The following is a 19,510-nucleotide window of genomic DNA, read 5'->3' on the forward strand; positions in this document are numbered from 1 at the left end:
GGTGCACGCGGCCCCTGGCGCTGGAGGGTGCACGGGCGCAAGCGCATGGGTGCAGGGTGCTGCACAGGACCTGCTGGAGCTGGACCGGGTGAACCACGAGCGTCGGGGGAGCCCAAATCTCTGCCTTTCTCCCCATCCCTAAATAATACCTTTCAGGGTGATCTTAGCAGCAGGTCGGGGCAGGACCTGACTTTCCTCCCTGTCCCCTTTTGAGCTGGCTGTCCCAGCCTGGGCAAGTGCCACGCAGCCCCCAGCAAGCCCCATGCCCCGGGGGAAGCCCCCAGGGCAGAGGAGAGGACGAAGGGGGCCAAATCCCCTTCACCTGCCTGCCTCGGTCCCGCTTTATCCCACATTCAGGCTGCACGCCCTGGGATGGGTGTGAGCATCCCTGCCTCCAGGCCTTCACAGCGGGGTCACCTCCGGGACCCCACGGAGGGATGCTGCTGGTACCCGCGACGCTACGGGATGCTCGAAGCACCCACGGGCCACGGCCACGCCGCGTTCCCCCAGCTTGCAATGACATCTAGTGGAGCTGCCTTGGGAAACCTCAGCCCGAGCGGGCTGGCAAGCCTCCTCCAGCCTTCCCAGGGAGGAATTTTCCCCTCCAAAGGCACGGGGAGCAGGCAAGAACCAGCACCCAATTTCTGAGTCGGGGCTGGCCACGGCACAGCTTTCCAGGAGCTAAAAAAAAAATAAATAATTTTTCCACACCAACACCCAGTTCCCTCCAGTGTGTGCACAGACTGATGTAAGATGCGTGCTTAACCATTATGGGATTACCCATACGGGGATTATTACCATTATGCAGAGCCTTTTCCATCAGGATCCCCCCCCATCCCCAAAACATCACCAGTAAATGGTTTTGGGGTGTCAAACACTGCTCCTGCAAAGCCAACGGCGGCTGATGGCAACTGAACCACCCCGAGCCACAGCCAGGGAAGCGCCGGTTCTGCCTCTGAAGGCAAGGAAATAAAAATATATGGTGACCAGAAGGAAAAAAAATTAATAATGTGATAATGGGTGTCACATGCTGGCAGCTCCCTGGGACCATGCAGCACCCAACAGGTTAACGCAGCCCGCTCCTATTTTAAAACTGGAAGAGCGCTGCTTGATCCTGATTCATTCCTTTAGAGATATAATCATAGTCTTTATGAGATGTAATCATAGTATTTATTTAAGAATTAAGTGTGTCTGAAAGCGGCCTAAACTCCCTGTGCAAGAGCTGAGTCAATGCCTCAGTGCCTGACTCAGCGCCGCTTCCAGAGAGCCAGTTCCTGGCTAACGCGGCAAATTCCCGGAGCCGCAAGGCGAGGGGGCACCTTGCTTAGGGGACACGGGGTGATAGAGGAAGCCTCACAAGCCCCAGAGCACCCAGCGAGAGGAGCGGGAGTTGAGGACCATTGGTTTAAGGAGAAAGGATCATCCAGAGCGATGCTGTATTTTGTTATATGTATTTATTTAAATGAGCAAAAGCAGCACAGACAGGGGAAGGGTAAGTGCCAGTGGCAGCTTTTAAATGACAGAAAAGGAAAGGAAAAAATACATTAAAACATCACGAACAAACATCACTTTCCAAAGACAAGCCAGGCACCCTAGATGCCAACTTATCAGGGTACCGTTGGGTCACCTCGAGGTGCCGAGGCAGTTACCGAAGCAGCGATGGAGATTCCGAGCCCGGGTTCCCCAAAAACCTCCTTTGCGGAGCAGGTTTGAGACCTGCCACCCCTGTTCCTGAAGGAGACGGGGCTGGGAAGAGGCTTGTGACCATTCCCAGCTCCTTTCCCACCACGTGGAGGAGAAAGTGCTTTCAAAGCAGCCGGGGCCAAACCGAGCCGCGTGCTGCGTTTTAATTAAGCGCCGGAGCAAAGCCACAGGGGACAGAGCAGCCACCAACCTAGACGAGCCAGTGGCTCAGCGATGCTCCGCACCAGCTGCCGGGCACCAGCATGCTCCAGGGGGGAGGAGAGGTCCCAGCTCTCATCCCATCCCCTGAGATTTCTGTCTGCCCCCAGCCTGGCTGGAGAACAGGCGGTGAAATTCATGTTTAAAACCCCCAAATTTGCCTTATTGCACCCTTGACTTACTAGAGGATAGCCCATGGGTGTCCCCACCGCTACTGCCTCTGAATTCTCCTTCCCCTCGGATAAAGTCCAATTCTGACATTCCCCCAATCTCTAGTGGGAGGAAGGCAAAAAAAAAAAATTAAAATCCCTTTATTTCATCGCTAAAAATGTGCAGTGCCCAGAATCCATAGTGTCCTTGAGCAGCCAGCTGTTAGCAACACAGCAACAGCCAAAAAAACCCAAACCCCCAAAATTTTAAAAGCTACGCGCGCTGCAAAAGCCGCAGCAGCCGCATCCTCTCTGCGGGGAGCGCCGGGTACCAGCTTACCCCGGCAAAAGCTACAGGAGCTCCCAGTTGACCTCCAGTTAACACCAGTCTGGGGTCAGCCAGGGCTGGGGCTGAACTCTGAGCCCTCCACTCGCCCCCATGTCCGGGCAGAAATTCCCCCGCCATGGGGATCCCGGACCACCGACCCCCAGGGTTCTCTTTGGCAGGTTTGGTTTGCATCCCCCCCCCTCCCCCAGCCCTCCCCCCCTTGTTACTTCTTAAAGAACTTCTTGTTGAGGAGGAAAATGAGCAGGTTGACATTGATCTTGGCCTTATCGAACATCTTCATGACTGCTACGCCCTCGTATTGCAGCTGCAGCAGGTCCTGGGGGAGAGGTGGGGGGGGACATCACCACCACCAGCCCCCCATGGCCAGCCAGGGGAGGGGGCTGGCCCACCCTCGGCATCCCCCAGGGGTGAGGGGAGCCGGCACGGAGCTGGGTTTCCATCGGGACGTGCAGCAGGGAAATGCACGGCGAGGCTGCCCCCAGCTCAGGGCAGGGCTCCGAGTGTGTGTGACCCCCAAACGAGCCAGATTTGGGGTCACCACCACCACCACCCCCCAGGTGCCCCAGGATGGGCTCCCCCCACCTGATAGTGCAGCTGGAACCGCTCCATGTCGATCCCCATGAATTTGGCTTTCACCTGGAACCTGCCCGGTTCCTCGCAGGGGGTGATGTCGAAAATCACGTTCCTGAACCTGACGGGACAGAGCCAGTGGCTACCAAGGGGGGCTTCGTGGCTTTAACGCAACCAAGGACCAGGTCACCCAGCCAGTGCAACCCCCTCGGCACACGAGGGCAGCCCCCCAGCCCAAAGACCCCCCTCCCAATCCCACCCCTCCCATCTTCTCCTGGTGATACCCAAACCCACTCACCCCATTCTTGGGTGGGGGGGCAAGGGGGGGAAGATGCCAAGCCTTTGTCCACGCAACCAAGGACCAGGTCACCCAGCACAACCCCCTCAGCACACGAGGGCAGCCCCCCAGCCCAAAGACCACCCCCCCTTTCCCAATCCCACCTCTGCCATCTTCTCCTGGTGATACCCAAACCCACTCACCCCATCCTTGGGTGGGGGGCAAGGGGGCATGATGCTGAGCCCGCGTGCACCCTCCACCCACGCTACGTTCCTCTACCTGCCCAAGCTTTGCACCACAACAGCTCGTCCCACGGCCTGGGGACCACGTACTGGCTGAGCGGCAGGTCCTCGATCTCCAGCAGCACCCCCTTCTCCAACAGCCGGGCCGCCGTGTAGCGCAGCGACTGCGGTTTCTTGCTCTTCCCGCTCATCCTTGAAGAGAAGGGACCACATACTCAGAGCTGGTCCCCAGCCATGCGCCACCCCTCGGACCCCCAGCATCTCCAGGACCCCCAACATCCAGACAGCACCCCAAAAAAAAAAAATTTGGTTTTTTTTCCCTTTTTAAATTCTTGCTTTTTTTGTAAGGGTACCTACTTGGTGGTGCTGGCTGCCAGGTTGTCAAGGCAGGTTTTGATGTACTGGTTGTAATAATCGATTTGCTCCTCGTAAAACAAGGTCTTGGCGTTGAGGCCCTGCAGGGTCTGCCTCAGCTTCAGGAGTTCCCCTCTGCGGTGCTGCCGGTACCGCCTCTGGTTGCAGATGTCCTGGGGGAAACGAGAAAGCTCATCCGACTCCTTCTCAGCAGGATCTGGAGGGGGGTTGAGGTGACTCCCCCAGCTCACCTTGGCCAGCTCGTTGATGAGCTCCTGGTACTGATGGGCAGAGTCCACCAGCCCCAGGCTCTCCAAGCGCCGCAGGTTGCGGATGATCTTGCGCTTCTTCTCCTCCATGGACAGCTGGTTGTTGGCAGCCAGCGAACGGTTGCGCTGCAGCTTGGCAGGGGTCTGGGCATCCCGCAGCGCTCGCCTCCGCAGGAGCTGCTCGTGGGTGGCTTCCTAGGGATGAGAAGGGGGTGAGCCAGGCACACGGCTGGAACGGGACGGGAGGAGATGGAGCCACCAACCCTTCCTCACACCCACTCTCAGATACGTGTCTCCTGGCCCCAAAAGACGTGCTGCCTTCTCCGAGAAACAGAGCCCGGCCACTGCGGGAGCAGAAAAGCAGCAACCAAGGCTTCGAGAGCAGCAGGGCAGCGTTCTGCTGAGGGCTTGTTTGCCATTCCCCACCCCGAGAAACTTTTTAGCTCATCCCTAGAAGCAGCCTCACGCATCCCCACCTCGTGCTCCGAGGCCAGCGTCCACAGGATCTCCGGGAGGGAATCTCCTGGCTGCGACTGGATCACATCCACCAGCATCTGCTTGGTGCTAGAGGCAAGGGGAGACATCAGGCGGCCACTCCGGACCCCCACCCTCCTCCTCATTTCAATCCTCAACTCATTTAGGTTGGAAAAGCCCTTCGAGATCGTTAAGTCCAACTGATGAATTTAGCTGCCTCCCAAAGGTTTTTTGCCCGCTTTGAGCATCCCGACCCCCGCAACTCCCCCACAGCCCGGCCCCACCTCAGCACCAAGCTCCTGGTGTCGCTCTCCTCGCTGCTGGCCGCCGGCACCAGCTTGCCCGTGAGGGTGAGGGAGATCTCCATTTTGCTGAGCTGGGAGAGCATCTGCTCCGCATCGCCGTCCGCCGGGCTGGCGACAGTCTCCCCTGGGAGGGCAGAGAGAGCCCAGGTAGCCACGGTGGGTTCAGGGCAGGTGGCTTCCCCGTGCCCAAAGCAATCCGGCTAGAGCTTCACCCAAGGGAAGCATCCCCCCCATCTCCATCCTCCTCCTGCCGAAGCGGTGGTGGGTCCCAAAGCTCTACCTACCGACGAGGGACTGGACCGTAGGAAGCTCGTCGAGGTCTTCCAGAAGCTCGTGCAGGGGGTCGCCGTGGCGCGGCGCGATGGAGTCCTGGTGCTCGAGCAGGAGCTGGGTGGTGCAGGGGAGGAGGGTGAGCACTGAAGGGGCCAGTTGGGAACGGTGAGATGCCCTCTGCCCCCCAGAGAGGACTGAGGAGTTAGGGAGGGGCAGGGGAGGACAAGCAGCAGAGAACCTGTGGAATCTGGATCATTCTCTTGCTTAAAATGTGGGGGGGGGGGGGAAAGAGGCCAGGGGGAGCCGTGGTGGTTGTGGGATAGAGGAGTGTGATCAAACGCAGCAGAAAGCCCAGGAGGTGGGAGAAGACATGGAGCCCGCTTGCTTGCGGTCAGGTCCTACACCCTTTACCTTGTGCGTGTTGATGAGCTCCCCCACCGTGATGTAGATGACCGGTTTGGCCACTGCCACCATCTCCGAGTACTCGTCCACGTTAAACCTCTCCTCCGGCCCAGGGACGCAGCAGGCAGCAGAGATGAACCTCCTGCAGAGAGCCACCTCTTTGGTCACCCCAAACCCCCACCGCCGGCTCACAGCCGCCTTCCCCCCTCCCCCAGCCCCGAGACCACCCTGGTGCCCACCTGAACTTGTGATGGGTGTCCTCCAGGTACTGGTTGACCCCACAGAGATGCGAGTTGTCCCCCTCGAAGGCCTTGCGGGCGGCCGCGTGCTGCAGCACTTTGGCGATGGAGCCCAGGTTGCGGCGGTGGTCGGGATGCAGGGTCACCCCAGCCGAGATGTCCACGATGTCAAAGCCGTCGGGGGCCACCACGGCTGGGTTCATGAAGCGGTAGTAGAGCAGGTTGCCCACGATCTAGGGTGCAAGACAGGCTGTGTTTGGGGGGAGTACGGGGGCTGGTGGCCAGGGATGCGGCAGCTCGGCAGGGAAGGCTCTTTGGTCCCGGTGGAATCCACCCAGAGGGGACAACAGCGCAGAGAAGAGCCCGTTGTTGGCATTTCCTCAGTGGCTCAAGGAAAATATCGCCTTGAAGGTGTTTTGAAGTCAAGAGGACATGGCCTTCCATAAAGGAGTACTAGCACTTCACAGGCACACACCGTTGGACCCCCCCCAAGCCCCAGGGTACCTTGTCGATCTCCTCTGCTGAAGCCTTGGGGAATTTCTCAGCCAAGGATGTCCTCAGGATCTTGGCCACGTAGCGCATCCCATAGCTGAGGAGAGGGCAGGGCAAGGTCTGTCAGCACGTGAGGCAGCACCAGGTCTGCCACCCTGCCCCGTCCCCACCACCCCTCACCCACACAGCGGCCAGCCCCCAGCCCTGGGGCGATGGAGGAGTCTGCAGGAGGGGTCAGCAGCTGCAGCATCCCCCCAGCTCCCTCCCCTCCCACCAGCCCAGACCCCCCCCACCCCCGGAGAAAGCCTTTATCCTCCGAGGTTATCACAAAGCTCAGCTTCTTCCTTGCAAACACCTCAACACCTGTAGTAAAGCGCTCCCAAACAGAGTGGCAAGAACCACCAGCCCACCGGGGCTGGTGGAGGAGCAGAAGGAGCAGGATTTCCCCTTGTTGCCAGGGCAGTAACTCAGGCCTGCAGGAGCCAAGGGGCCAGAAGCCCCCCCAGAACCCAACCTCCCTCTCCAAGACCTCGCCGAAGCTACCTACAAGCCAAGAGCGCCGCAGGGACGTGGCCTACAGACCATCGAGATACGTACGGGATCTTGTCCACGGAAGAGGTGATGGCAGAGACGAACTTGTCCGTCATCACGAGGAGGTTGCGGATGGAAATATCCAACCGCCTTTGGACCTCGGGATGGCTGAGAGCCTGCTCAGGGCTGACCTCGTACGGGAGCTCGCTGTAAATGGAAGACAAGGTCCCATCACCATCCCAACTCCCGGCACCCTTGGCCTAAGCCTCCTTGCCCAGGGCCTGACCTTTTCTGCCCGCTCTGCGACTCGGTCTGGTTGATCCACGCCTTGTAGATGTCCACAGGGTTGGTGCGGATGCTGAGGGTCTTGTCCTGCAGGACCTCCTGCACCGGGCCACCCAGGATTTGCCGCAGGGCGTTCTGCCCGCGTGCGTTGCGGTAGAAGCTGACCACTAGCCGAATCACTGTGGCGTTCCCCATCAGGATGTCGTGGACGTGGTCCACCTTGGACCTGGGGAAAGACCAGGATGGGGGAGGGGGGGGAGGGGAGATGAAGGGGATGGACCCATTTGTTCTCCAACGCAGCAGCCAGGAGAGAACTGCATCCAAGCTGGTGTTCAGCCTTTTCCTGGACCTCCCCCCACATCAGGCACCCACGGCCACCCACCTGATCTCCTCCTGCAGCGCTGCTTTGAAGAGCTGGAGCAGCAGATAAGCCTCCCGTGGGTTGGACGCGTAGTTGTAAAGCGTAAAGATCACCGATTCCATGAACTTGGTGGACTTGTTCTGGGGCATCTGGAAGATCAGCCTGGCCAAGTAGACAGGCTGCGTCTGCAGGAACGAGGAGGAACACCAAGCTAAGTCCAAGCGTCACGAGGGGTGGTGGGCACAGCAGACCCCCACCAGCCCCACCTGCAGCAGGTAGAAGAGATGCTGGTAGGCTTCCAGCTTCTGCCGCTTCTCCTTGCTGAGAGACTTGAGCCCTTTCTGCTTGTCTAGGGACATCATCTCCGAGAGCTGCTCCTTGTTCTTCTTGGTCAGCTTCTTGCAGTGGGACACCACCTCCTGGAGCCACATGGGTGAGGGGAGAGAAGGGCTGGTGGCTGCCGGCAAGCTCCGGCATCCAGCCCAGCTTCTGGGGAAAGAGCCAGAGGCATCCCAACGCCCCCCACAACCCCTCCAACCATTTCAAAAAGCCAAGCAGAGAGAAATTCACGGTGTGGTGTGATGCCAAGGAGGGGAGCAGCAGCTCCGTGCCGGCTGAACGGGCTTAGGCACCATCACGCGAGGTGGCCAAGGTCCTCTCCCCACCTGCAGCGTGATCCTGTTCTTGACCAGCAGCCCAATCTTGATGTCCATGAGGTCCAGGTCACTCTCCAGCTGCCGGCTGGCGCGGATCCTCTTCACCACCTCCTCCTGCAGCCGCAGCACCTCCGACTCCTCCCAGAAGTCATGCTGGCTCTGCTCCAGCAGGTGGATGAAGCGCCGGACGATGCTCAGCGGCGGGTTCCTGGCATGGACTGCGGCAAGGCACGGTCCCACCATGAACGCTTGCAGGGAAGGTTGAGCAGCCACCCCCACCGTAGACCCTCGGAGCCCCAGCATCTCATCGAGACACCCCGCATCCTCCTCCCCAAAAAAAGCATCTTGTGATGCCGGGATGCAGGACAAGGCCGTGCCACGCTGTGTGGTACCTCCCTAGGAAGGGCACCAAGAGCAGCCCTGGGGATGCTCTAGCTGATGCTAAGGGACCACCAAGCCACTGGCCACAGGGACACTGGTGGCCAGCCTGCCACCGCCTCGCCACTGTGCAAGGCTGGCAAGGAAGGAGGCAGAGTCCCCTTCCTAATTAATTAATTACAGCCACTTCAGAGCAGAGACGAGCAGGCACTTACCCAGCATCCTGTAATCCCCACGGGCCTTGTTAGCTCGTACAAAAGCCTGGATTTTAATTACAGCTTTAATCTGCCAAGGCAAACAAGGGGGTGAGAGGTGGTTCCCCGCAGCATCCCCGAAACACAGGGGGAGGGAAGAGTTGGGTGGACACCCGGCTGCCTGCTCCCGCTGCTGGGAATCTGCCCACGGCCTGGGATGACGGTCTCCACAGCCCGGGAATTTCAGGATTTCACTCTCCTCGGCGGTTGTTCCTCCTCCACTCGCCGTATTTCACGTGCCACCGCCCTTCCAGAGGCGCAGCTTCACTTCCCACGCACCCTTTCCCAGAAAATTTCCGTCCCCTCTCGTGGGCACCTTGAAGTCCTCATTGGTTTTTGATGGAACCGGAGGGATTTTTTCTCTCCTCAAGCTTTACAGATCCTGATAATTTGGCTTCAAGACCCACCAGGCATCCTTTCCCACCCACCCATCCCACTGCAAGGATGCTCCGGTTCCTCCCTCCAGTTGCACCGCCAGCGCTCGGGGCAGAGATCCACCCGCCCCGCCCAGGATTGTCCCCCTCCGTTCCCACGCGTGGTGACACAGTCCCGGGAGGAGTTTTCCTCCCCATCCCATCACTCACATTCTGCCTGAAGTAGCACAATCTCTGCCGGTACCTTCTCCGAGCCCGCCACATCCTCACGGCTGCCTGGATCTGGCAGGGATGGTCAAGCGGTTGGATACTGAAAGGGCTCACCCAGCCAAAGCAAACGGGGGAAAAGGAGAAAAACCGGGGGATTTTTGCTAGATTTTTCCCCCAGCCCAAGATATCCCCCCCCCATCCCCTCACATAATGCCCAGCCATGCCCTGGTCCAGGTTCTGTATCCTCCATCCCCTGCTGTACCAGGCAGGGGGTAAACTCTGCACTTACTGCCCAGTAACCAGGTGGTGATGCCCGACGTGGGAGTGAAGGGGAACCCAAAAAAAAAAAAAAAAAAAAAAAAAAGGCGACAGGGAAGCATCCAAAAAAAAAAATAAAAAAAGGGCAACGGGGAAATCTTCCAAACCTTGATCACAGCATCCACGTTGGCTCGCAGGTAGCGCAGCCTCTCCAGGTACGCCCTGCGCTGCCTGGACCCTCTCCACCAAGCCTGGGCGTAAGAAGAGACATGGGGCTACCGAGACCTGCGCAGGGTCCCTGCCGCGCCTGGTCGGGTTTGGCAGCCTGCACGAGGGAAGCATCCGACACAGGACGGCAAAGCAGGGGAGCAGCGCCCAGAGCAGCCGCTACCAGAAAAAACAAGCCCTGTGCCATCATCTGTAATACCCTGGGGGAGTCCAGCCCCACCCCCACCATGGTTTGCATCCCCCCCCCCCACGCGGAGGTGGGACAGATTCTGCCTATGTCACCTGGATCCTGAGGGCAGCCGGCTGGTGGTCCCGCAGGATGCGCCGCCGTGCCGCGACCTCCCGGCGAACGAGAAAACCCCGCAGCCGAGCCTGGAGCCTCACCACGAAGGGGACGTGGGACCCCCACAGGCGCTCCCGGTCGTGCATCGCGGTCACGCGGGTGATGACCGACTGGGGGGACACCACGCACCGGCTCAGCACCAGCGACGCCACCAGCATCCCCCACCCCCCCCAGCACCATCCTGCCCGTACCTGGATCTCCTGCCGGCTCAGGTGCGTGGTGTTGAGGTCACCATCCTGCGGGCGCTGCCAGCTGCCCTCGAAGGTCTGCAGGCTCAGGTAGTACTCAGCACCATCCTGCAGCCTGTGCCGGACCCAGCACCGCTTCCCGCTGCCTGCAGAGATAGACGGGTGCTGCTGGGGCAGGGGGATGCTGCTCCGCTGGATGGCTTGGGTACCCCAGGTTTCTGGGGGTCTGGGGTGGGGGTGGGGATTTCGTGCAGCCCCCAGTTTCACCTGCGTGGCTCTTGGTGGCCATCAGAGCCGCCAGCTGCTCCTGGTAGGCGGCAGCACAGGCGCTCGCCACACCGCACAGAGCCACGTCGGGGTTGCGCAGCACCCGCAGGGTCTGCGCCGCCTTCCCCTCCTTGATGGCCTGGTTGATGGCGGCGGTGCCCAGCGCCACTGCGGGGGCAAGGGGGGGGCTCGTTGAGACCCTTCACGCCTCCCCCCCACCCAGCGCCAGTGCCGGGGGGAGCACTCACTCCTCCTGGCTGCCACCGTGTCCTGGTTAGCCCTGCTGACGCCTTCCCGGATCTCTTCCCACCACAGCATGGCTCCCTCGTCCTCCGTGGCCTGCAGAGATGGTGGGGGACGGAATAGGGGGTCCAGTGAGCTGCATGACCCCCCCTGCCCCCCAAGAGTTTCAGCGGCGCTGGTCTTGTGTGCTACAACTCCCCTCGAGCACCCTGAGCTCTGCAAAGCACCGCACTGCCGGGGTGGGGGTGGCTCGAGGGGATGGCACCCTGGGGGGGGGGGGGGATGCTGTGTGGCTCGAGGGGATGCCACACTATTGCGGGGGGAGGGAATGCCACACTGTTGGGGAGGGGGGGATGCTGTGTGGCTCGAGGGGATGCCACACTGTTGGGGAGGGGGGGGATGCTGTGTGGCTCGAGGGGATGCCACACTGTTGGGGAGGGGGGGGAAGCTGTGTGGCTTGAGGGGATGCCACCCTTCTTGGGGTGGGGGAGGTGGGGGGATGCTGGTGTGGCTCAAAGGGATGCTGCACTGCTGGGGGGCAGCGGGGGATGCCACGCTGCCAGGGGTGGTGGTGGTGGGGATGCTGCGTGGCTCGAGGGGATGCTGTACTGGCGGTGATGGGATGCCATGCTACTGGGGAGGGGGGGGATGCCACGCTGCTACAGGGAGGGGGGATGCCACCCCACCTGGGCTTTCAGCCTTCGTGCCTGGGCCAGCACGTGGTGGTAGCGCAGAGCGGCGTGGGGGGCGATGCCGGGCAGGGCGGCCGCCAGCAGCAGCAGCGCCGCCAGCGTCTTCTCGGGGTCCGCCTGCAGCAGAGCCTCGTTGACCAGCCGGACGGCGAGGACCCCTGAGTGGGGGCGAGGGGACACGCAGCTCAGCTCCCTCCGTGCTCCGGGCACTCACCGGAGCCGCAGCTCAGGGTAGCGCGAGATTCTCGGGTGTCTCATTAGGGTTGAGCTCCTGGCACGACCTCCCTCTCCCAGATTCGCAGAATCCCGCCCTCCTCCCCCACTCGACCAGGACTCACGGTCGTTTTCATCTCGCACTGATGAGTTGGTGTCATTGACACTGTCCTGAATGTCATTCCAGCTCAGGAACTGGGCTCCCGCTTCCCCACATTGGCTTTTCAGCTGCACCAAATCCTCAAAATACCTGCAGGAGGGACATGGGGCAACGGCTCGGAGCATTTTAAGCAGGGACAGCGTCTGCCAGAGCTGGCTGCCTTGCTTTTCCAAGGGGAAAAAGTGGTGAAACAAGCCCAGGGCCACACACACCCCCCCACGGGATTGCTCCACATCACCAACGCCACCCACGGTGCCCCTCTCCTTACCGCTGTGCATTTGCATCCTCGACCCCCGAGAGCCCCAGGGCAGAGCTGACCAGGCTGCTCCGGAGCCCCTCGGCGTCCCTGGCATCCAGAGCCTGGTTAACCAGCGCTACGGCCGAAAGCATCTCCACAGCCACAAACAGCTCCTCGTGGGCCAGCTCACCCTGCGTGGAGCCAGCAGAGGCACTGACCCCCCCTGACCGCATCCTCCAGCCCCAGCAGCCCCCCAGGGGCAGGGGGAGCACCCCCCACGGCCGGTGGGACCCACAGCCCGTCCCTGGGGAGCTCTCACCCGTGGGTGCTGGCGTTGCAGCAGGGCCAGCTGCTGCTGGTACAGGGGGGCAGCCAGCCCGTAGACATCGGGCAACTGCGCCGCAGGGTCCATCAGCGCTTCCAACGTCTCCGCCGGCATCCCTCGGCGAACGGCTGCGTTGATCTGCCTGACAGCCCGCAGCACTGAACGGGAGACCACGGTGGGCTGCAAGGAGGTGGCCGTGCCCCGTCTCCCCCCTGCTGGGGCACTCAGGTTGCCACCAGGGCCACCAGCTAGAGGGATGCACCAGGCGGCAGAACCTGCCGCAAGCACCGCGTCCACCGCAGCACTCACTGGCTCGCTCCTCCTCGCCCCTCTCGTTGGCCACGAGGACCCCTGCCTCCACCTCCTCCTGCTCCAGCAGCTCCGTGTAGCCCAGCTCCTGCAGCGGGCAGAGAGAGCAGCTCCTGCTCTCACCCCACACCCTGCTTGCACCGACGGACCTCAGCCCCTTTGCAGAATGCTGCTGGTCCACAGAGCAACCCAGGGAAGGGGGGGACGGGACCCTCCTTTGCTCCTGGGGTGCCACCCCAGCAGAGGTACCAGCAGGTTCCTACCAGCGCCTTCTGCTCCCGGTCCATGCTGAGCTGCTCCAGGTAGCGGTCAAGGTTATCCCGTCGGAGGCAGCGCAGGGCCAGGCTGGGGTCCTGCAGCGCACGGTACAGTGCCGGCGCATCCCGTCTCTCCAGGGCATCATCCACCTCCTCCAGGGCTCCGTGCACTAGGGGAGAAGTCACTTTACGCCCGGATAAGACAAGCGGGGAAATCATCCCACAGCCCCAGGGAGCAAAGGGAGCTGCAAGCTGAAGCCCACACGCCAATAAATTTTAATTTCCTCCTTGGAAATGCCAGCCCCGCTCCCCGCTGATCCGGAGCTGGTCCGAGCAGGCAGCTCCTTTCTGCTGCACCCACCACCCCAGGTAGGCTCCCCCCTGCGGCCTGGGGTCCCACCGATAAGGTCTGGAGACCCCTGCCCCATCTCTGCTCACCGTTCACTTTGTTGATGTTCCCTTGGATTTCAGCCTGGGTCAGACACCAGTCGTAGATGTCCTCTCCCTCGGGGATTACCTGGAGGTACTGGAGAGGGACCCATCACCCTGAGCTTTCCACACCCCGGGGGTCCCCTGCAGATGCTTGGGCTCCTTCCCCCACCCCAAGGTCAACCAGCCCCCCAAGAGGAATCATTTCCCCACCACTTTTTCCCACACCCCATCTTCTGATCATCTCAAGGACTCTCCCAGGCTCTGGAGGGATCCCCCCCTCCAGCTGGAAACACCCACCCACCCATCACCAAAAGGGCTGCTCCTCTCCCAGCCCTGCCAGGACACCCCCTCTGCACCCCCCTCACCCTGTTCCTGGCATTGCTGCCCTTCTCCAGCTTTGCCTGGTGGAGCATCTCCTGGTAGGCGCCCGCCAGCACCTGGCGCAGGTCCAGAAGCATCGCGCTGGGGTTGCAGAGGGCGGCCATCGTCTCCGCCACCACCCCCCGCTCCACCGCTTCGTTGATGGCCAGCACGGCGGCGTGGACTGGAGGCGAAGTGGGAAGGAGGCAGGGGAGGCAGGGGAGGCAGGGGAGGCAGGGGAGGCAGGGGAGGCAGGGGAGGCAGGGGAGGCAGGGGAGGCAGGGGAGGCAGGGGAGGCAGGGGAGGCAGGGGAGGCAGGGGAGGCAGAGGGAGGCAGAGGGAGGCAGAGGGAGGCAGGGGGAGGCAGGGGGAGGCAGGGGGAGGCAGGGGGAGGCAGGGGGAGGCAGGGGGAGGCAGGGGGAGGCAGGGGGAGGCAGGGGGAGGCAGAGGGAGGCAGGGGGAGGCAGGGGGAGGCAGGTCACGGAGGGCTGCAACCAACCGTCCGCTCTCCTCCCTGCGTGCAGCAGGATGAGCTGCGCCCCCTGCACGGTGGCAGGGACCCCCCCCCCCCCCCCCCCCTTCCCAAAGGGCTGGCTGCCGTCTCCAGCACCCAGGAAAATTCCAGGAAAATCTCCGTGCCCCTACTGCAAGCGCAGCTGACGCAAAACCCTGGCTGCTGCTGCTGGGAAGGGGCTGCACCAGCCCAAGCAGCCCCCCACAGCGGGCGACCCTTGGGGCAAATGACCCCCCCAGAGCAAGCGACCCCTGGGGCAAGCAGCCCCCCTGGAGTGAGCAGCCCCCCCCCAGCGAGTGACCCTCAGGGCGAATGACCCCCCACAGTGGGCAACCCTTGGGGTGAATGACCCCCCAAAGCAAGCAACCCTTGGGGTGAGCGGCCCCCTCCCATCAAGCACCCTCCAGTTTTGACACCCAGGGGCCAAGCTGCGACCCCATCACGGGCTGATGCTCAGCACCGCTCCCCCCCCACCCCACCCCCCCACCCCCCCCAAGTGCCCCCCATCACCTGCGGCTTCGTCCCCCGAGAGCTCCTTGGCCAGGATGCCCCCGATCCGGCTGAAGGCGGGCAGCTGCAGCCCGTACTTCTCCAGCTCCCGCTGCGTGCTGCTGATCTCCTCCTCTGGACCAGAAGGCAGGCAGCACCGCTCAGCACCGCTCAGCACCGCTCAGCACCAGCAGCGAAGCCCCACACCCCCCGCGCAGACCAGAGGGGTGCAAAGACCCACGCACGCATCACCAAGGCAGCCTTGGAAAATCCTGCCCAGGGTCCCCCCCTCACCGCATCCCTCCCACCTCAGCGATCCAGGAATGCTGCAGCCCCCCTCCCCAGGGCACCAGGAATGCTGCAGCCCCCTCCCCCAGGGCACCGTACCCGTGAAATCCACTTTCCCGTACAAGTCCTGGATCTGTGGAGCCAGCCCCAGTTTGAAGAGGTACAAGCTGCAAGACAGAGATGCGCCGTGACGATGCCATCGCTCGCTCCATCCTCCCGATGTGGTCCCCAGCCCCGCGGCGATGCCACCCAAGGGGTCCTGAGTGCGGATGTGGCTCATGACAATAGTTTTAGCCCCAGGGCCAGGTCTGGGATGCCCACCTGAGCGCATGGATGCAGTAGACCACCCGGGGCATGTTCTTCTTGTCGTAGATGTCGGTGGTCTCCGGGTGGAAGATCTGCCGACAAGACAAGAGAGGGCTCAGGTGGGGATGGCACCAGCAGGGTCCGTGGGGACGATAGACAGGGTCCCTCGGGGGAGGACAGACAAACTGGGGTCCCTGGGGGGAGGGGGAGGATGGACCAGGGTCCCTGGGGGGAGGGGGAGGACAGGTTTTGTGGAGAGGATGGACGGGGTCCCTGGGGACAGGAGGACAGGACAATGGATGAGGGTCCCCGGGGGAGGGGGATGGGAGGACGGGATGGGAAGATGGGATGGGGGTCCCCGGGGAGGGGATGGGAGGATGGACAGTGGTCCCTGGGGAGGGGACGGGACCACGGGATGGGGGTCCCTGGGGAGGCAGGATGGACAGGGGTCCCCGGGGAGGGGACAGGAGGATGGGATGGGGAGCCCCTGGGGAGGGGAGGACAGGTTTTATGGGGAGGATGGATGGGGTCCCTGAGGAGGGAAGGAAAGATGGGATGGGGGTCTCTGGGGATGGGAGGACGGACAAGCGTCCCCTGGGGATGGGACCCCCTGGGGGACCGGACAGCCTGGGGTCCCCAGGCAGGGCAGGGAGGGTGGGATGGGGGTCCCTGGGGAGGGGACGGAACCATGGGATGGGGGTCCCCGGGGAGGGGGAGGACTGGACAGGGGTCCCCGGGGAGGGGAGGACACTCAGAGACGAGGGTCCTGCAGGGAGCCGAGCAGCCCCAGTGCCACCGCCATGGCAAAGGCCAGCGTGTCCCTTGGCGGGGGGGTGACATTACCGAGGGGGGGGGGTGTGTGTGTGTGCGTGTGTGACATTACCGAGGGGAAGCCCAGGTGGCTCATGGCATCACGCCAGTAGTTGATGTTGTCCGTGTGCCGAAAGTGAAGCCCAGCTGCCTGCGGGGGGGGGTGGGGGAGAGCCGGGGTCAGGGTGACCCCCCCCCCTCACCCCCACCCCTGGGATCCCCCACTCCCAGACCCAGCCAGGACCCCCGTATCCTCCCCCCTGCCCCACTTTCAGCCAGGAGGGAATTCCTTCCCATGCCGGAGCGGGCGTTGGATGCACCGGGACAAAAACACCGATAACGAGCCGCGCTCCCGGCTGCTGCTAATTAATATTTCCACGAAACCAAGGACCTGCTGCTAATTAATATTTACATTAAACCAAGGACCTCTCCGCTTCTCAGGCGCTGCGGCAGAGGGGAGGGGGGGCGCACAGGAAAACGGGAGGGGGCTCCTCGTGCCCAAGGGATGCTGCGCTCCATGTGGGAACCAGGAGGGGGGAGGGGTATCTGCCCCCCCCAACCCCCCCCCCCCCCCAAGAGCCCAGAGCCCCAGCCAGTACGGAGCAGATTCCCAGATTCCCCCTCCCCAATTAAACCACTTTTATCCCATCCTGCGACTTTTCCCAATTCCCCCCCCCCCCCCCCCCGCCAAGCCCCAATGGAGGGGGGGGGGGGGGGGGGGCTGCGCCACCAGTTGGGGTTCAACCCTGCGGCGCTGGAAAGGCTCCAGCTGCTTTTGGGGTCAATGGTGATACCCCCCCCCCCCCCCCCGGGGTACCCCTCCCCCCCACCTTATAGCACTACTTTTGGGGTCAATGGTGATACCCCCCCCCCCCAGCGGGGTACCCCTCCCCCACTGCCACCACCCCCCTCCCCCCCACCTTATAGCACTACTTTTGGGGTCAATGGTGACACCCCAATGCCCCCCCCCCCCCCGGGGTGCCCCCCTCCCTTGTAGCACGACTTTTGGGGTCAATGGTGACACCCCAAGCCCCCCCCCCCGGGGTATCTCTCCCCCTCCCCCCCCCAGCCTTGTAGTGCAACTTTTGGGGTCAATGGTGATACCCTAACACCCCCCCCCGGGGTGCCCCCCCCATCTTGTAGCACGACTTTTGGGGTCAATGGTGATACCCTAATGCCCCCCCCCACCCCCATCTTGTAGCACGACTTTTGGGGTCAATGGTGACACCCCAAGCCCCCGCCCCGGGGTATCGCTCCCCCTCCCCCCCCCAGCCTTGTAGTGCAACTTTTGGGGTCAATGGTGATACCCCAACGCCCCCCCCCCCCCCCTATCTTGTAGCACAACTTTTGGGGTCAATGGTGACATCCCAAGCCCCCCCCCCTCCCGAGATGCCCCCCCCACCTTGTAGCGCGCCTGGTGGCGGTCGTAGAGCTTGGCCAGGGGGACGACGGTGGGGGCGAAGTGGTGGCCCAGCTTGGCCAGGACCACCCCGTTGCGCAGGGTCTCCTCCAGCTCCGCCGGGGGGGGCAGCTCCTCCCCCAAGCAGGCCTCCAGCCAGCTGCCAGGGTGGGGGGAGGGGGTCAGAGACCCCCCCAAACCCTCCCCACCAGGAGCAGCACCCACATGAACACCTCCCCCATCCCCATAACCCCCCCACGGGCCAGCCCCACTCCCCCCTTCCCGACAGCTGGTTGGGGTGCAGCAGCACAGCTGGGTGCCCCCACCCCCCAAAAAAAAAATCAAAAAACCCAAACCCACCTGGCCAGGAAGCACCAGGAACCGGCAGGATTTTGCCACAACCCGCCCACCCCCCCACCCACAAGACCCCCTGTGCCTTACCACCCCTCCCCCTTCCTCTCCTTGTTCCCCCCCCGATATTTTTGGGTTTTTTGGGGGGTGGGGGTCTCCAGGGCCAGCCCCACCGTTTGGCTTCCTCCAGGTGACACAGGTACTGGTAGGCAACGTTCTGCCGCCGCTGCTCGTCCATCTGCTCGGCCGTCAGGCGCTCGCCTTGGCGGGGGGGGGGGAGGGGGGGGGAAGGGGGCGTCAGCACCCACACGGGGGTCCCCAGCGCCCCCCCAGCACTGGTGGGGGGCGATGAAATGGCCCCAGGCCCATGTTTCCAACCAAGGTCACGGTCATGGCCGGAGGGACGTGGCTGTGGGTCCGGGATCCTCCAGCACCGCCGGCGCCCCACTGCCCCCCCACAGCCCCCCCGCCGTACCCTGCCACTGCCCCACAGCCGCCACCATCCCACAGCCCCCCCATGTCCCACAGCCCCTCCCCCCGTGTCCCACGGGCACCCCTGCAACCACCCCACAGCCCCCCCCTTGTCCCACAGCCCCCCCCATGCCCCACAGCCCCTCCCCCCCTGTCCCACGGGCACCCCTGCAACCACCCCACAGCCCCCCCCTTGTCCCACAGCCCCCCCCACCACGGCCCCACAGCCCCCCCGTGTCCAAAAGACGCCGTGTCCCACGACCCCCCCCATGTCCCACAGCTCCCCCGTGTCCAACCCCCCCCCCGTGTCTCACAGCCCCTTCCCGCGTCCCACAGCCCCCCGTGTAGCAATAAGCCCCCCAACGCCCCCCCCCCGCGGGCACCCACCGCGCGCCGGCCCCGCTCCTTCCATGGCCGCGGTCGCGCGGCCCCACCCGCCGTTTGAATCTCGCGCCGCCCGCCCGGCGCCGCGAGGGGACCGATGGGTGGGGCGGGGGGCGGGGCCGCGCGGGGGGGCGGGGCCGGGTCAGGGGGCGGGGCCGGGTCAGGGGGCGGGGGGCGGGGGCGGGGCGGGGGCGGGACCGCGCGCGGGGCTGAGGCCGCGCAGGGGGGCGGGGCCGGGTCTTGGGGCGGGGGGCGGGGGGCGGGGGCGGGGCGGGGGGCGGGGCCGGGGCGGGGCGGGGCGGGGGGCGGGGGGCGGGGCCGCGCGGGGGCGCAGGGGGAGTCGTGGAGGCGGGGGTGGCACGTGTTGGGGTGCGGGGGGAGCCCATGGGTGCTGGGGTGGGTATTGATTGGGGGGGAGGCGGGAACCCGGTGGGGGGAGGGGAGCCCTGGGGTGGGGGGGGAGCCCATGGGTGCTGGGGTGGGTATTGATCGGGGGGGGGGGTGGGAACACGGTGGGGCGAGGGGAGCCCTGGGGGGGGGGGGGAGCCCATGGGTGCGGGGGGGCACAGAGCGGGGGTGCAAGTTGAGCTCAGGGGTGCTGGGGTGCAGGTCGGGGGGCACCCCCAGGCAGCCGCCCCC

The 19,510-nt window shown here is 63.6% G+C and overlaps 1 protein-coding gene across 1 annotated transcript; it reads right to left on the bottom strand.

The window, feature by feature from the left end:
- Nucleotides 1-2,602: 2,602 nt before the first annotated feature.
- On the bottom strand, nt 2,603-18,952 carry IQGAP3 (IQ motif containing GTPase activating protein 3). Its single transcript, XM_037370853.1, has 38 exons — nt 18,875-18,952; nt 18,190-18,277; nt 17,669-17,825; nt 16,340-16,417; nt 15,472-15,548; nt 15,250-15,317; nt 14,884-14,997; nt 13,865-14,043; nt 13,506-13,593; nt 13,074-13,237; nt 12,811-12,898; nt 12,496-12,659; nt 12,207-12,367; nt 11,904-12,028; nt 11,560-11,723; nt 10,879-10,969; nt 10,631-10,798; nt 10,367-10,509; nt 10,115-10,285; nt 9,772-9,855; nt 9,347-9,418; nt 8,724-8,793; nt 8,140-8,348; nt 7,741-7,893; nt 7,496-7,659; nt 7,115-7,339; nt 6,895-7,035; nt 6,310-6,394; nt 5,806-6,038; nt 5,576-5,708; nt 5,176-5,278; nt 4,871-5,015; nt 4,589-4,676; nt 4,095-4,307; nt 3,847-4,016; nt 3,580-3,681; nt 2,983-3,091; nt 2,603-2,716 (listed from the first exon to the last, which is right to left on the bottom strand). The coding sequence occupies exons 1-38, from the start codon at nt 18,897-18,899 to the stop codon at nt 2,603-2,605; spliced, it is 4,926 nt and encodes a 1,641-aa protein (XP_037226750.1). The 5' UTR covers nt 18,900-18,952.
- Nucleotides 18,953-19,510: the final 558 nt, after the last annotated feature.

The sequence above is a fragment of the Falco rusticolus genome, chromosome 19 (assembly GCF_015220075.1).
Source record: "Falco rusticolus isolate bFalRus1 chromosome 19, bFalRus1.pri, whole genome shotgun sequence".
Classification (NCBI taxonomy): domain Eukaryota; kingdom Metazoa; phylum Chordata; class Aves; order Falconiformes; family Falconidae; genus Falco; species Falco rusticolus.

Coding starts and splice junctions, on each gene's coding strand:
- IQGAP3 (XM_037370853.1), bottom strand. CDS start 18,899: ATGGAAGGAGCGGGGCCGGCGCGCG. Junction 14,044..14,883: donor CTCGGGGGACGAAGCCGCAG/GTGATGGGGGGC, acceptor CTTCGCCTCCAG/TCCACGCCGCCGTGCTGGCC. Junction 3,682..3,846: donor CTGGCAGCCAGCACCACCAA/GTAGGTACCCTT, acceptor CTTCTCTTCAAG/GATGAGCGGGAAGAGCAAGA.